The 16,197-nt window shown below is 41.4% G+C and overlaps 1 protein-coding gene across 12 annotated transcripts in view; it reads left to right on the top strand.

Annotated features, from left to right (window-relative positions):
• Positions 1-16,197, top strand: part of AFDN (afadin, adherens junction formation factor) — a 723,489-nt gene that overhangs the window by 402,144 nt on the left and 305,148 nt on the right. For all 12 annotated transcript variants that reach the window (XM_083176399.1, XM_083176400.1, XM_083176410.1 and 9 more), the window contains one exon: positions 8,708-8,788. In XM_083176399.1, the coding sequence (XP_083032525.1) occupies positions 8,708-8,788 (81 nt within the window). The remainder of the gene's footprint in view (positions 1-8,707; positions 8,789-16,197) is intronic.

Here is a 16,197-nt window from a genome sequence, read left to right on the forward strand (position 1 = left end):
CCTTCAACAACTACCCTTTAGTCAAATGACAGGACTAGTGGACATGCTAAAAACTGCATTAGTAGAAACCTTTGTTACCAAGGAGGACTTGTTAACCACCAAGAGGAAACATGCCATAATGTCAGATTCTGACTATTCACAGGCAGGCCCAGCAGAAGGGCCATCAATGGGATTCCAGGATATGGACCCAGATGATGATCCGCAGGATAAAACGGATACAGACTGCAATCCAGTAATGGTGGAAAATTTACTAGAGCTGATACATACTCTAAGTCTCTTAAAATTGAACATCAACATGAAGATCTCAATTTACAGGAACTTTTATTTCAGGATAAAAGGAAAAAAGGGAAAGAAAATTCCACTGTATGATTCCCTCAAAAATATTATTGCGGTAGAGTGGAAACATCCCGATAGAATGGTCACGGTTCCGTCAAGGATTAGTCATATGTACCCTTTCGATCAAGCCCATGTGGCTGCGTGGGAAGAGTTAACCAGAGTGGATGCAGCCATAGCTCGCATTTCCAGGAAAACAACACTTCCCCTTGAAGAGGCAAACGTGTTTTAGTACCTGATGGAGAGGCGCATTGAATGGGCCTTAGTAAGCAGCACCTGATTTCAGGAGCAACATTGCAGCTGGCGTCAGCAATGGCGGTTACGTCCAGAGTCCTCAGGAGCTGGTGTCAGCAACTAGAAGGGGATATGCTGGATGGCATATGGAGGTCAGACTACCATTCAAGATATTCAGTTGGCAGTTGAGTATCTATGCAAAGCATCGATAGATGCAGTGAAATTAACAGCAAGATCTACAGCTAAGGCAGCAGTGGTAAGAAGGGCCCTATGGCAGAAGCATGGGCGGCGAATGTACAGTCCAAAAATAAGCTACTGTCCCTGCCTTTTCAATGGAGCTATCTATTCGGTAAAAAACTGGATCATTTTATATTTAAAATATTAGGTGGAAAGTCAGTCTGGCTACCACAGGAGAAGACACCAAAGAAGGCCTCATCATCTAGGCTATTTAGATATCAAACAAAGGACTTCAAGGAAGCCAGAGCATACAGACCAGGAAGGGGATATAGGAGAGCTCCCTGGCAGTAAAGGCGGAATTTTCGTGCCCAAAGGGGCAGAGAGGGAAGATTCCCCTCAAAGAGAGATCATCAATGATGCCGAACCAGTCTGTGTGGGAGCCAGGTTGTTGCAGTATTACGACACCTGGGAAGAGACTACCACAGACGAATGGGTTTTAGAGGTAATACAATAAGGCTACAAGATCGAGTTTTTAAAGAAGCCAGAAACATTCTTCACAGAATCCCCCGTCCCCAGCAACATAGAAGAAAGGATAGCCTTATTGTCAAGTCTGGAAGAGATGAAAAAACAGAGTAGTGGTGAAGGTACAGGAGAATCAAAGAAGAACAGGATGGTATTCTAGATTCTTCATAGTCAAGAAAGCGTCTGGAGGGTTTCAAACTATCTTATACCTCAGGAGGCTGAACAGATTTATAGAGACAAAACCCTTCAAAATGGAATCGGTAAAGACGATTTTACCAGACATCAGCAGGGAGGCGTTTGACATCAGTGGACTTGAAGGACGCATACCTGCACGTGCCAATTTTTCGGGGGCATAAAAAATTCCTGAGATTCTCGGTAGGCGGAACAGACTATCCGTTTGTAGCTCTTCCTTTCGGCCTTTCAACATCTCCCAGGACATTCTCAAAAGTACATATAGTAATAATCGCGAATCAATGGCGGGAAGGTATCGCAATATGGCCGTATCTCGACGATCTATTGATCGTGGCGGATACAGAGCTAGAAGCAAAACAGCATACAGAAAGAACTCTAGAATGTCTAAGACATCACAGCTGGTTGGTCAACGAGAAGAAAAGTCAACTAAGGCCAAAAAGTACAATAAAGTATCTGGGGACGATTATAGATTCTCACAAAATGAAAGTTGCCTTGACCACGGAACGAAGGAAGAAGATAACGGGAAAAGTTCTGACACTGCCACAAAAGACGGTAGTGTCAGCAGGACAATGCATGGAGATGTTGGGGCTAATGGCGGCAGCTCTGGAAATGATATCCTGGGCCCGTTTTCATTCAAGGAAACTGCAAAATTGTTTTCTATCCCAGTGGAATGGGGATGAAAAAAACCTGTCGCGAATAATTCTGCTATCGAGGCTGGCGAAAGGGGATGTGCAATGGTGGCAGAGCGACGACAGACTGAGCAAGGGAAAATCCTTTGCACCAGTCAGGCAGGTAGTACTAACTACCAACGCCAGCTGCTCCGGATGGGGAGCAGTATGCGGATCAGATACGGTTCAAGGTGAATGGTCGGAGTACTGGAGAAGGAAGCACTCGAACCTAAGAGATGCGAGCAGTAGTTCTGGCATGCTGGTACTTTCAGGACAAACTGATAGATACAGAGGTGGTAGTCAGAACAGACAACCAATCTGTAGTGTCGTACATCAATCACCAGGGAGGAACCAGAAGCATAACAATGATGAAAGAGGTGTCGAAACTGCTAAGGTGGGCCGAACCGAGAGTAACAAACATACTGGCGGTGTACCTAGCAGGAAGAGAAATTGTGCTAGCGGACAGCCTAAGCAGGAATATGTGTAGGCCAGGGGAATGGCACCTCAACAAACAAGTGTTTCAAGTCTTGGTCAACAGATGGGGCGTGCCGCAAGTAGACCTCATGGCAACATTTCACGACAAGCAGGTACCGATATTTTTTTCCAGGTTCAGGGATCCGCAGGCAGCTCAGACAGATGCGCTTACGACCAGATGGGACATGGAACTGGCGTATGTATTCCCCCCAATTCCAGTAATTCCTGATGAAAATACAGAGGGAAGAAGCAAGATTGATAGCAATGCTCCCTTTCTGGCCATGCATGACATGGCTCGCAAAGCTTAATGCAGTTAGTGGTGGACGGACCCGCAAGACTCCCGAACAGGGCAGACCTACTGTCACAGGGTTTAATAAGCCAACCTCAACCTTCAGCATGGCATTTGACGGCGTGGCTGCTGAGTCCGAATCGCTGAAGAACAAGGGGTTCTCCGGAGCAGTCATAACAACATTACCAAAGGCAAGAAAACAGTCCACATCTTGCATCTATTATAAAATCTGGAAGACATTTAAAATCTGGTGTGGTGAGCATTCTAGTCCTCCACAAAGTATTCCGTGAATATTGGCGTTTCTACAGTCAGCAAAAAAGATTGTGCATTTGACTGATGCCAATTGGGACCAGTCAATTCACAGTACCTGGCGCTCTAAATATTAATATAATTATGGTGTCTATATTGTGCACCAATAAGATAGCATAGAATTATACTAGCTGCTGCACGTGTTAAATGGGCTGCATCAAAACGGAGGAACTCTGATTCAGGAGCCCATTCTTTACAAACCTTACATCAGGGTAGAGCTACCATCGAGTAAAGCTCCCCACTGCTACAACCATTTGTAGGTGAGAAACCTTACTGCTATTAATCCAACTTAACATTGTTTCTTTTGATGAACTGCCTTACACCTAGTGCATGTTCCGTATACATGCTAATTGGCATAATAAATATCATCTGCGGGCTGGAGATTTGTGATTTATAAAATCAAATATATCTGAAATACACAGATTCTGGACAAACTACCACCCATAATTGATTGTCTGCAATATTGGAGAGCTTAATTAACCCTTGGAGACCCACCTGTCTGACATTGAGTCACATGTTTTTATAATATTTAGGTGCTATATATATTGTACTGTTTAATTAAATGTTTTTTTCTTTTTCATATTTTTATAAAATATAAATATTAATTATACAGAGCGTGTCCAGTGTTATTTTTGGTCAGAAATCGTTACTCAGAGATACATATTATCTAGCAGCGCAACTGTGTTAGAATCCACCCATGTTTCTACAGTCAGGGCTTGAGAAAGGTCTGGTACAGATCGCAGCACTAGGGGAAAGGATTTATTCAAGCCGCAGGCAAGATTAGGCCAAGAATTCGCCAACCTATAGCTCAATGGGATCTCAACCTGGTGCTGGGAGCATTGATGGAACCCCCATTCGAACCTTTACAGGATATACCAGCAAGATTGCTTTCTTGGAAAGTTGCTTTTCTCGTTGCAATTACATTAAGAAGGGTATAAGAGATACAGGCGTTGTGGGCAGAAGAGCCGTATATGAACTTTTTCGAGGGTAAGGTGGTGTTACATACGAATCCATTTTTTTTCCAAAGATGCTTTCTGACTTCCACATTAACAGGGAAATTATACTACCTGATTTATGTGCAAAGCCAAGTATTGCAAAGGAAGAGAAACTAATTAAACTGGACTAAGTTAGAGCACTAAAGATATACTGTATGTGCAGAGATCGGAAGCCTGGCAGAAGACAAAAAATCTGTTCGTACTTACTGAAGGAAGTAAGATAGGGCAGAGGGCCTCCAAGGACACAATTGTGAGGTGGATCAGGAGCTGTATTCAAAAAGCTTATGGAAAAAGGGCAACAACTTCCTCCAGGATTAAAAGCCCATTCAACTAGGGCCATAGCAACATTGTGGGCAGAAAGAGGATCTGCCTCAATAGAGGATCTATGTAAAGTTGCAGGTTGGGTGTCGGCCCATACTTTCTCCAAGCATTACAGAGTAGATGTCTGGTCTTCATCGGATGTGAAGTTTGGGAGAAAAGTGCTCAATGCGGCAGTCGTATGAGCAAAGAAAGTCATGAAGAATTTTTTGTTTAAAAAAAAAAAAAAAAACAGGTGGATGCCTATTACTTTATGTATTCCCTCCTGTAATTATGCACTGCTTGGGGTATTACCCAGTGATTGGCTGCCATGGGGGAGGTAGAGGAAATATCAGATTTTTACCTGATAATTTGCTTTCCTCTACTTCTCCATGGCAGCATATATTCCCTACCCAAATGTATAATGCATGTTTAATGATCTATGTTTTGTGTTAAAGCTAAGAAAATAAAGACACTGAACTAAGGAGGAGGGGACATATATATACGGGAAGGAGGTCTTTTTTTTTTCTTTTTTTTTTCTTTCCACAAATAGTGCCCAGTAGGGAAGAATCCAGTGATTGGCTGCCATGGAGGAGTAGAGGAAAGCAAATTATCAGGTAAAAATCTGATATTTTCACGGCACCCCATGGCAAAAAAAATGTAGAAAAGAAAAATAAAATTAAGTGAATTGTGTTTATATGTGATCCTTAGGTTCAGTTATAGTGAAAAGAGTTCTGTTTGTACACATATTTTTTTTTTTATTGCGTGATACATTGCAACATCAACGTGTTTATACATTACAGTATTAGCAAGTTTGTCATACAGTATTGTAATTAGACTTCAAACAATTACATTTCTTTGTTGTTTAACAGTATACAAAATTTGAAAATTCAAAAATGTTCTCTGTACATCTCTCCAATAAAAGGCAATATATGAGTAACCATTAAACGTCTCTTAAGATTTTTTTCTTTTTGGTAATTATTTCTTTGAGTATTTATGTGTGTGAAGGTCCCAACTTAACCTATCCCTCAACAACGAGTCGCAACATGCGAGTCCCTTTTGTAAAAGGTTTATTCCCAAGATTCCCGTCTCTATACCACTACTATTGGTGGATCTCCCAGCAGCCTCCTCGTCTCATACCACTCTGTGCTTTGCAAGGTGTTTTGAATTCTCTTTTGAAAATCTGCTGGTAAAGTCACAATGTAACTTTCCCAAGTTTCAAAAAAATTTTGGGTTCGTTTTTCTTTATCTAAGGTTGTTTCCAACCAGTCCATCTGAAATATGTGGTGGAGTTTTGTTTTAAAGAGCGCAAAGGAAGGAGGCCGCGTGGATATCCATTCGTGTAAGATGGTTTTACATGCCGCTGCTTGTACGGCCAGTACGAGTTTTCTGCATCCCCTAGTTATCCTTTGCTCTGTAGGAATGATTCCAAATATGGCCCACTCTGCATTAAAGGGTATACAGGTCGAGTATCCCGTATCCGAATATCCGTTATCCGAATTATTCCGAAATACGGACATTCCAGAAAGTGAAAATTTTTTTTTTTTTTTGCTAAAAACTCACTGGGGACATTTGTAACAGCACTACTGAGGACATGATATGTAACTGGCACTATATATGTACAAGAAAATGATTGCTTGGCATTCAAATTCAGTGCTGAGATAGTACACACATTTTGTTTCACGTTTTGAAACCTTGTTTTTTGAACAAATAAAATATATTTGTGTGTATTTTATGTGGTAATAAAATATATTTGTGTGTATATTATGTGTTTATACAGCATAAATGCAAGATACTTCAAAATACATCATTAAAATATAAAAATATTCCGAAATACGGAATAATCCGTTATCCAAAATTCTCCTGGTCCCGAGCATTTTGGATACGGGATACTCAACCTGTATAATTAATCAAATTATCTAACGTGAACCTCCTCACTTGTAGCCAAAAGCCTCTTGTGATTGGACATGTCCAAAGACAGTGTAATAACCCCGCTTCTGCCTCTCCGCAGCGAGGGCAGGACCCATTTGATGGCATACCCTTGTACACATATTTTATGATTGACAGTCACCAGAACTGGTTTTGTCCATAAATAATTCACTATAAATAATTTTAGTTGGTCTTGGCCCACTAACCCGAGGCACCCCTGCAAGTGTCCCGAGGCACCCCAGGGAGCCACGGCACACAGTTTGGGAACCACTGGTCTATAATATCAGCTGAACAAAACTCAATATATGTTATAATGGTTATTGCCCCCAATGGTGCTCAAATAAGCACCCAATAGTGGCTTGCAACCGCCAGCATAACCGATAAGTCTGTGATATTCAGCACTGAGTATACAACTGTGACTCATGATAGCCACACTAATAAAGTTATTTGAATATTGATTCTAAAAGATACATAACAGTGGGAAGTATCTGAGTCACATTGTGTAAAATGTGTTAAACATGTGAATGACCTAATATTATGGACAAACTGTGAAAACATTGCACATCTCATCTTAATAAATTGAGTGATTCATATATTTAACGACCACTGACACCACCATATCACCAGATACCGGTGCTATTTATTGTGATACGTGCCCGCGACCTTATTTTTAATACACTTGTATCTGTTGTTTTTGTCACTTTCATGTTTGTGTTTTTTTAATTTGCAATTTTATCCCATATTGAAAAGGACATACTTTTCGCTCTGAATATATATATATATATATATATATATATATATATATATATATATATATATATATATATATATATACTTAGTATTCCTATTTCATGACTTGCAAACAGTATGATCAGTTTTTGCCATTTCTTCTAGCTTCTGTACCGAATGTAGTGTGTTGTGTATAGGAATAATATTTTTAAGATCATTACGAATACTCATGCCATAACATTTCATTTTATTTTCCGTTAGTAATATATTTGTCAGAATCTTGAACCTTTTTGTACTAGATCGCATAGCATCTAGTACAAAATGCATGCTGCTGTAGCACATTGTGTGCTTTTTGTACTATGGGCACCTTTAAATTTAGCACAAAATTGGCAAGAGTTTTTCTTAAGCTGGCCATACATCTACAGATCGACTGTCAGATCTGGCTGGTTGGAACAAAAACCTGGTAATATCGGAGTGTCAGTATTTCGAAGCAAATGGTCAACTGTAATCTGCTCTCATCCATTACCAGGATTTTGTTCCAACCAGCCCAATCTGAAAATCGATCTGTAGATGTATGGCCAGCTTTACAGAAGAAAGATCAGAGGTATTTAGAAGCAAGTCAAAAGGGTTTTAGGACTCCGAAGCCCTTCAATTATCTGTAACATGAAACTGTTGAGGAAAATGGTATGAGACTCTCTGCCTGCACAATGCAATCAGACTTTTCTGATCCAACTTGGCCAAAAGAATTCTCTCTTACTGTAAACAACATCCGGTGTAGTGGGCGGGTATCTTGCTGCCACAACCATGCTTCAATAAGCGGCATCTGGAACCTCTTCTGTAGCGTTTGTGTAGACAAGCCACAGCACCTGAGTGGTGTAAGCTTGTTCCCACTGGTCCCTCACTATAGACCAGTCCCTGCTTGGTAACTGAAGGCAGTGCTTGGAGACTCTTTGCTCAACATGGTACAACCGGAGAACAGGACTGCATGGCTGTTTTTTTTTGCAGGATTTTGCCTGAATAATTTTCCAAAAGGCTCTTTCCCTTGCATATATTGTTAAGGGATAGTCAGAATACAGATGTTCACAGCAGTACAATTCTTGACACAAAAGATATCTCAGGACTCATGCCCTGTTTTTATCCCATCCTAACACACAGCACCTCAGGGGGGTAAATCTGCCCTGTAAATCCTCTAACCAAATTATAAAATACATACAGATTACATATTAAAGGACTTTCATATATGTACAGTAACACCCAAAACTGAACATATACATACATACATATATATACATATATATATATATATATATATATATATATATATATATATATATATATATATATATATATATATAGTATTCATATTTTATGACTTGCATACAGTATGATCAGCTTTTGCCATTTCTTCTAGATTCAGTAACGAATGTATTGTGCTGTATATAGGAAAACATAAAGGGGAAAAATGTTTTCAAGATCACTACAAATACTCATGCCATAAAATTTCATTTTATTTTCTGTTAGTAATATATTGGTCATAATCTTGATTTGCTGTTTTTTAGCCCTTAAGAAAAGACCCTGAAATAATCACTGTGACATTGAAGAAACAGAACGGTATGGGTTTGAGTATTGTTGCAGCAAAGGTGAGTGACATTCAAACATTACTTACAATCTATGGACTTGATCAATGCAACAAGTTCACATTCACTTTAATATGCTTTACCCCACCAAGAAGCCTACTCTATTTGACTGCACAGCCTCTATTGCTGCATTGTGTTTGCTAGCACCTGCAAGCTTTATTCCACCATGGATCACTATCCCTCTCCTTCCCTGCAGACTACCGCTCATCCTCCATACCAGGAGAATAAGTGTACCACAGGTAAAATGGTTCCAGTTGCAGTGGTGGCTGATAAAGTAACACCGCTGCCTAGGAAAGTTCTTAGGTTCTTCCCTCTCACAGCCAGGTATGCCACAGTACGGACACCTCAGTCCCCTATGGAGAGTTTGTAGAAGCCTACCATGACCCCTCTCCTTACGCAGGCGGTAGCTGATGGTACAGTGGTGTGGTCTCAGCATGATATGTAAGCAGGAAGTAGGATCTGCCCTGCATGAAATTTCCGAAATAAACCGTTCTTTGCTGAGGACCATCAATTAACCCTTTGAGTGCCAACATTTACAATGGCGTGACAAAGGCTTATCAGTTTTTAAAGTCTTTGACCCAGGGGTTATATGTTAAAATTTTTAAACTATGAGAAAACATGTTCACTACCTAATGCTTATTTTTACATATTTCTCCATGTTCAACATTACATTTGACGGCTCATTTTATCTTCAACTGTTGATCCACTTTTAAATGCACTTAAGACAGGCGCACACATTATTTTTTCTGTGACCGTACTCATTTACAGATGTTTTTGGAAAAAATCTAAGCACAGTGTGAAATAGATTTCCCCTTATCTCACCCTCAATGTTGCATGATCATTATGATGATCTGTGACAAATTTTAAACTCTACCTACTTGCACAAAGTCCATCTTCAGACAATTCAGAGAGAATACTGATCTCCAACATCTCTAAGTGTCATTAAAACCCTTCAACTTTTTTCACTGTTTTGGGGAATGCAGGAAAAACGAAAGATTCTGGGTACTTATATGTTAGTTGGGCGCCAACTAAGCTATTTGCTTAGTTTGACGCGTCCCCTCGCGGAGCTCGCCACGCTTCGGGCTCGGTGGCTCGCTGCGCTCGCCACACTATATAAAATCAACCCCACGCCGACATGGATAGTGGTGGTATGAGCGTACTAACTATAGTGGGCGCCCAACTAACATAGAAGTACCAGATTCTAAATCATATTATTTGTTAACTTAATATTCTAATTTCTACCCTCTCCCTTCGCCTGTCTATGTATTAACTTTTTCAGGTTGTGACTTGACTCTCCATAAACAAAGGGCCATCCCTCTACTACCATGTTTGTTAATATTTCTAACTACTCATGTAGATATGTTGAAATTTTGCTGAGCGATATAAGCACTGTGTTCTGAGCGATCTGTCAGGGCCAGTGTTCTCTTGTGAGAACACTGTCCCTGGCCGGCAATTTGACTAGATTTATCCAGAATGCTGGATATTAATCACCAACCAGTAGCGACGCACAGGGCTAGATACAAGTTTACTTAAATATTTATTGTAAAATAGGCTTCTGTATATATTCTGTGTGATATATCCGTACAATTACTGTTAGTATGATTCAGGTTTAGCAGTGGCCGCTAGAAGAGTAATGTGGTTAAAATTGTGGGAGGCGGATATAGAAATTAATTATTGGAGAATTTGCTAGTCAATTGCTAGTAAATATTGTATGGGTCTGTAATTAGATAAAATGATTTTAAGCAAGAGTTGTTATTAGTCATTGAAAATAATTGTTATTAGTCATTGAAAATAATGTTTTAAAGCGAACAGCAGGACTTTTTGCTCATTCTTTCAACTTCAAACAATACTTCGAGTTGGGACAGTTTTCCTTTGCCAGAGGTTTTGCTTGCGGAGATAAGCTTAGGCCTGTTAGAAGGATCAAGGGAAGAAACTGTTAAAGGTCCAAAGGAGAAAAAAAAAAGAAGTAATTACAGACCCATCTTAAGTTTTTAAAAATTACATTAAAAGTTGGCAATAGACTAAATCAAAATGAAGTCCATCATTCATAAATTGGATGAAAACAAATGAAGATATCTGCGTTCAAGGATGCCTTCCTACATATAGCCATTTACTGGCCATAAGGGTCTGTTGCAATTTGAATGGAAAATACATTTCCAGTTTAGAGCTCTGCCTTTTGGGCTTGCATCATTGCCTAATATATTTACAAAAGTCGTGGGAGTTTTGTCAAGTATTCTAAGAAAGAAGGGAATAAAAACGATCCCATACTTAATATTCAAAGCTGAATCAAAAGACATTTGAGACCAATCTTCTAAGGGTAATGAAAGGGTTGCAGTGTAGTGTTTTGGGTCATCAGTTGTGAAAAATCCAGGTTTATTTCCATTTGGCAAATGGATTTTATAGGTCTAAAGCATCCCATGCATGTGAGCAGTGTACGGGTGCGATGTGTGGTCATGTGCATATCACATCACACAACACATAACGTATGTGTGGCATCGCATAGCATCTAGTACAAAATGCATGCTGCTGTAGCACATTGCGTGCTTTTTGTACTATGGGCACCTTTAAATTTAGCACAAAATTGGCAAGAGTTTTTTTTTTTTTACAGAAGAAAGATCAGAGGTATTTAGAAGCAAGTCAAAAGGGGTTTAGAACGCCAAAGCCCTTCAATTATCTGTAACATGAAACTGTTAAGGAAAATGGTATGAGACTCTCTGCCTGCACAATGCAATCAGACTTTTCTGATCCAACTTGGCCAAAAGAATTCTATCAAGGCCCATACACACTTGCCGATTTTCATCTGAAAATCGCTCACAACAGCTGTTTTGAGCGATTTTCATCTGAAAGTCATCCAATTGTGTATGGCCAACAGATGATAAATTTGCAATGATGCTCGCTCCCGCATCATCGCTAACAAGGTCCCACGTCGGCTGGTTTTACCAGCATGTCTAGCGATGATGGATGGTTTCCATCATCGCTCTGTGTATACGCACGGCCGGGCTGAAAGATTAGTCACTTTCAGCCCGGACCGCCCCGCTGCCTCCACCTGCTCACCCGCCCTGCTCACTATGGAGCAGTCTACCGCCGCCGTCCAGCTCCCATCCCTTTCTCTACACTCGGCACTGACACTCATGGAGCCGGTCCGGCTCCCTTCCCCTGCTCCTCACGGAGCATACTTTGCCACTGCCTCCCCCTCCCCCTGCTCCTTGTGGTGTGACAATACATAGCAGGGGGAAAGAAAAGATACATTGTCACCTGCCGCAGCAGCACTCACGGGTCCTCCTCCAGCTCCCTCGGTCCGCATTAGCTGTAGCGCCAGCACTCGATGGCAAACTATTAACAAAAGCATGTTAGTACACAATATATATATATATATATATATATATATATATATATATATATATGCAAAAAGAAAAGAAATTGAAGCGCACCAGTCAGCAACAGGTAGGTACAATTTTACTGATATACAGCTGACAAACATAGGTATAACATAAAGGAATAAAAACTTCCCAAATGGAACGGGGGGTACAGCAATACCAGGTGTCGATGGAAACCCAACAGCAGTGATCAGTTGCGGACGGAGCACCGGACAGCAGATACCAGCCACGACTTCCACAGGATACAGCGGACCAAAGCCAGGACGTCTACAGCGTCAGGATACAGCAACCACGCCCAACGCGTTTCGACTACGGTCTTCGTCAGGGGGTGTCAGTCGAAACGCGTTGGGAGTGGTTGCTGTATCCTGACGCTGTAGACGTCCTGGCTTTGGTCCGCTGTATCCTGTGGAAGTCGTGGCTGGTATCTGCTGTCTGGTGCTCCGTCCGCAACTGATCACTGCTGTCGGGTTTCCATCGACACCTGGCATTGCTGTACCGCCCTTTACATTTAGGAAGTTTTTATTCCTTTATGTTATACCTATGTTTGTCAGCTGTATATCAGTAAAATTGTACCTACCTGTTGCTGACTGGTGCGCTTCAATTTCTTTTCTTTTTGCAAGCATACTCCGTGGGAGCCGTGGTTGGATCCCTAATTTGAAGCTGCACACATATAGGAAGAGTATGGACTTAGCCTGACAAATTTGGACACTTTGGGACTGATTTGCGCTGGGTATCTTTCTTTTATATATGTGTGTGTGTGTGTGTGTGTGTGTGTGTATGTATGTGTGTATATATATATATTTTTCTTTCTTTACTCTTCACTGGCACACAGCACTTTTACCAAACGCACGTCCTGAGGAAAAGACCAATGGGTCTTGAAACGTAGACGAATGTTTTAAATTGTGCACTTTATGCTTTAATAAAAAAATAATCTTTCTACAAGTCGTGAGAGTGCCGCCTCCTTCCAGGGGACCCTGCTAAGGACCCAGGATACCAGTGTATGTACATATTTACCAGGAAGGCACCTCAACGCCATTTGACCCCGTACAGCGAGTGCCGGACAACCTCCAAACCGTATATATCTATATATATATATATATATATATATATATATATATATATAGATATATATATATATATATATATATATATGTGTATGTGTATGTATATATATATATATATATATATATATATATATATCTATATATATAGATATATCTATATAGATATATCTATATATATAGATATATATATATATATATATATATATGAGAAAGAAAAGGGGGTTGTGATCCCGTCCTGCGCTTGTAGGTGAGCAGCACTACTCTAAAGACCCCGCCGCTAGTGGGAGTCTGATGTAAAGAATAGGGAAGGAAGATGTAGAGGTGCGCTCAAGAGGTGGTTTCACCAGTCCACAATTTGTAAAAATACAAAGTATTTATTCTTTACAATAAAACAATTTAAAAAATACAAGTTTTGAAATCGTTTATAATCAATTTCGTGGTACAGTACAGGACTTCAATCACAGGTGCATCATGATCATACGGGAAACCCTACGCGTTTCGTCCCCTAGGGACTTCTTCAGGGGTAGTACACCAAGATCGATAAGCTTTTTAAACCTTGATTAAATATGTAAATATAGGAATACACTCTTGGGTGAGTGCTTTAGATGGTGATGTGGTCACCGTTGTAGGTCTACCAATCCTGTGCTGGTTCATTCAATGGATGGCAGCGATTTCAGAACTCAGAGCGCAATATAAAGCCTCTTCAGCTGATGTCCTTTTCAACGTTACCGTCAGTTCTGAGTCTACCTGCCGGAAACACAGTCAGCGTGGAGAGGGAACCCTCCAAGTGTCGGAAAGTCCAGTAAATCACCTGCACCTGAGCAGGGATGGTAGTTACACACAAAGTCTTAGGTAAGACTGCAGCTTCCTTGTCCCATATGATGAATCCCGGGTCCAAGGGATTAGGTGAATCTGGGTAGAACAGGAGAGAAATGGGAAGGAGCGCTTCCTAGTGTATTAAAAGAGTATTTATTGCACAAAAAGGAGATAAAAACTCCAAGGTACATAACAGTAATGCCCGTACCTAAAAAGACAACACTGTGGACTGGTTACCACACGGCTTGATAATGATACATCAGGCAAAACAGCTCACTCGTAAGGGCGACCTCCGTGTCCTGGGGAACTCCGAAACGACATACACTGGCTTGCGTAGCAGAAGCGGGGGAGTCCAGTGGCAGGGGCCCTCTGACGAAGTCCCAGTGACGAAACGCGTCAGTGTGGCCTACCTCGCTCCACCAGCTGTGCTCTCCCGACGGTCGCCCCTGCCACTGGACTCCCCCGCTTCTGCTATGCAAGCCAGCGTATGTCGTTTCGGAGTTCCCCAGGACACGGAGGTCGCCCTTACGAGTGAGCTGTTTTGCCTGATGTATCATTATCAAGCCGTGTGGTAATATATATATATACCGGCACTCCAGGAAACAAATGGACAACTGCCCGGTGCTTCCCTCAGGGGAATAGTATAGAGACATGTATAGTGGCACTCCAAGGGACTTGCAGAAATAATGCACAAACACAGACTGTTCCCGACGTTTCGGATTTTACTCCGTCTTCAAGGAAAGAACAATAGAAAATGCATAAAACACTCACCTAAATAAGCTCTCACCAGACCCACTTGTCAGTCTCACTGCAGCGTCTGCCACACGCCCCAGGCACTTCCTGTCCCAGTAAGTCACCTGATGGAGACGTCACACGCTCTCACATCCGGAATCCTGAGCAGGCGTCCCGGTTGCTGGGCAACTATGACACACAGGAGTCTGAAAAGAGAAAACAGTACACGAACACCAACATCACATATGTATACAAATGCAGTGACACAAGAAAAACACACAGAAGTGTATGCAGGGCAGTAAACAAAGATATCAATATATGTTAGAGCATTAGAGAAAAATGTTGAAAGAAATTTGCTCATTGAGCCCTTTAGGGGACACAGTCTGAAATTTAAAGATCCAGCGGGTCTTCAACTGGAGAAGTTGTCTTTTTCTATCACCGCCTCGCATGTTTTCTGGCACAGGATCGTTAAGAGTATCTCTCAGGCTGGCCAGGTTGTGTTCAAGTAGTGCAAAGTGTTTTGCAACTGGTTGTTCGTTGGACTTGTTGTTAAGCACTGCTCGGATCACTGAACGGTGTTGGGCTATCCGCTCCCGGAATGTCCTGATAGTTTTTCCTACATAACAGAGCCCGCATCGACATCTCAGAAGGTATACGACGTACGTGCTGGTACAGGATAATGTGTGTCTTATCTTGAATTTCACTCCAGAGTGTGGGTGTGTAAAGAATTTGGTATTTGACATGGCATTGCACGTGGTGCAGCCCGTGCACCTATAGCACCCTGCAGGTTTCTTTTGTGTGCCTGGTTGGAGTCTAGTAGACAAATCGGTTCTGACAATCCAATCTCTAAGGTTGCGATCTCTAGTGTAAATTGGCATGAGATGAGTATTCTTGAGTTTGTGTAAATCTTTGTCATTCTGGATCAATGGCCACAGAAGTTTAGAAGTCAAAGTAATCTCTTGATCAGCAGTATTGTATGATCTTACCCAACCTAATCTGTCAGGTTTGGGTTCGTCCCTCCTCGTCCTGGCTAGTGCTTCAGCTCTGGAAATTGTGTCAATTCTGTTTCTAGCTTTAGACAGCGGCTGATGAGAATATCCCCTTTTTTTTATTTTGCTGATATCGCATCCAAATCCTTGGCAAGGATTGTCTGGGAACTAGTAATTCTTTTAACCCTCAATAGTTGGGAAAACGGGAGTCCCCGTTTCAACGCTGGTTGATGTTAGCTCTGGGCTTGGAGGAGGATATTGGCTTTGGAAAAAATGGATGTTTCGATGGCACCATCAATGACTTGTATAGAGACGTCCAGATAGTTGACAGCAGCCTGGCTCATGCTATAGGTGAACTTGATAGGGCAGTCTTTAGAGTTAATGTCATCGATGGTTGCTACAAAAAGGTCCTTGGAGCCGGTCCACAGGACCAG

Source organism: Crinia signifera, chromosome 3 (assembly GCF_055691185.1).
Source record: "Crinia signifera chromosome 3, ASM5569118v1, whole genome shotgun sequence".
NCBI lineage: Eukaryota > Metazoa > Chordata > Amphibia > Anura > Myobatrachidae > Crinia > Crinia signifera.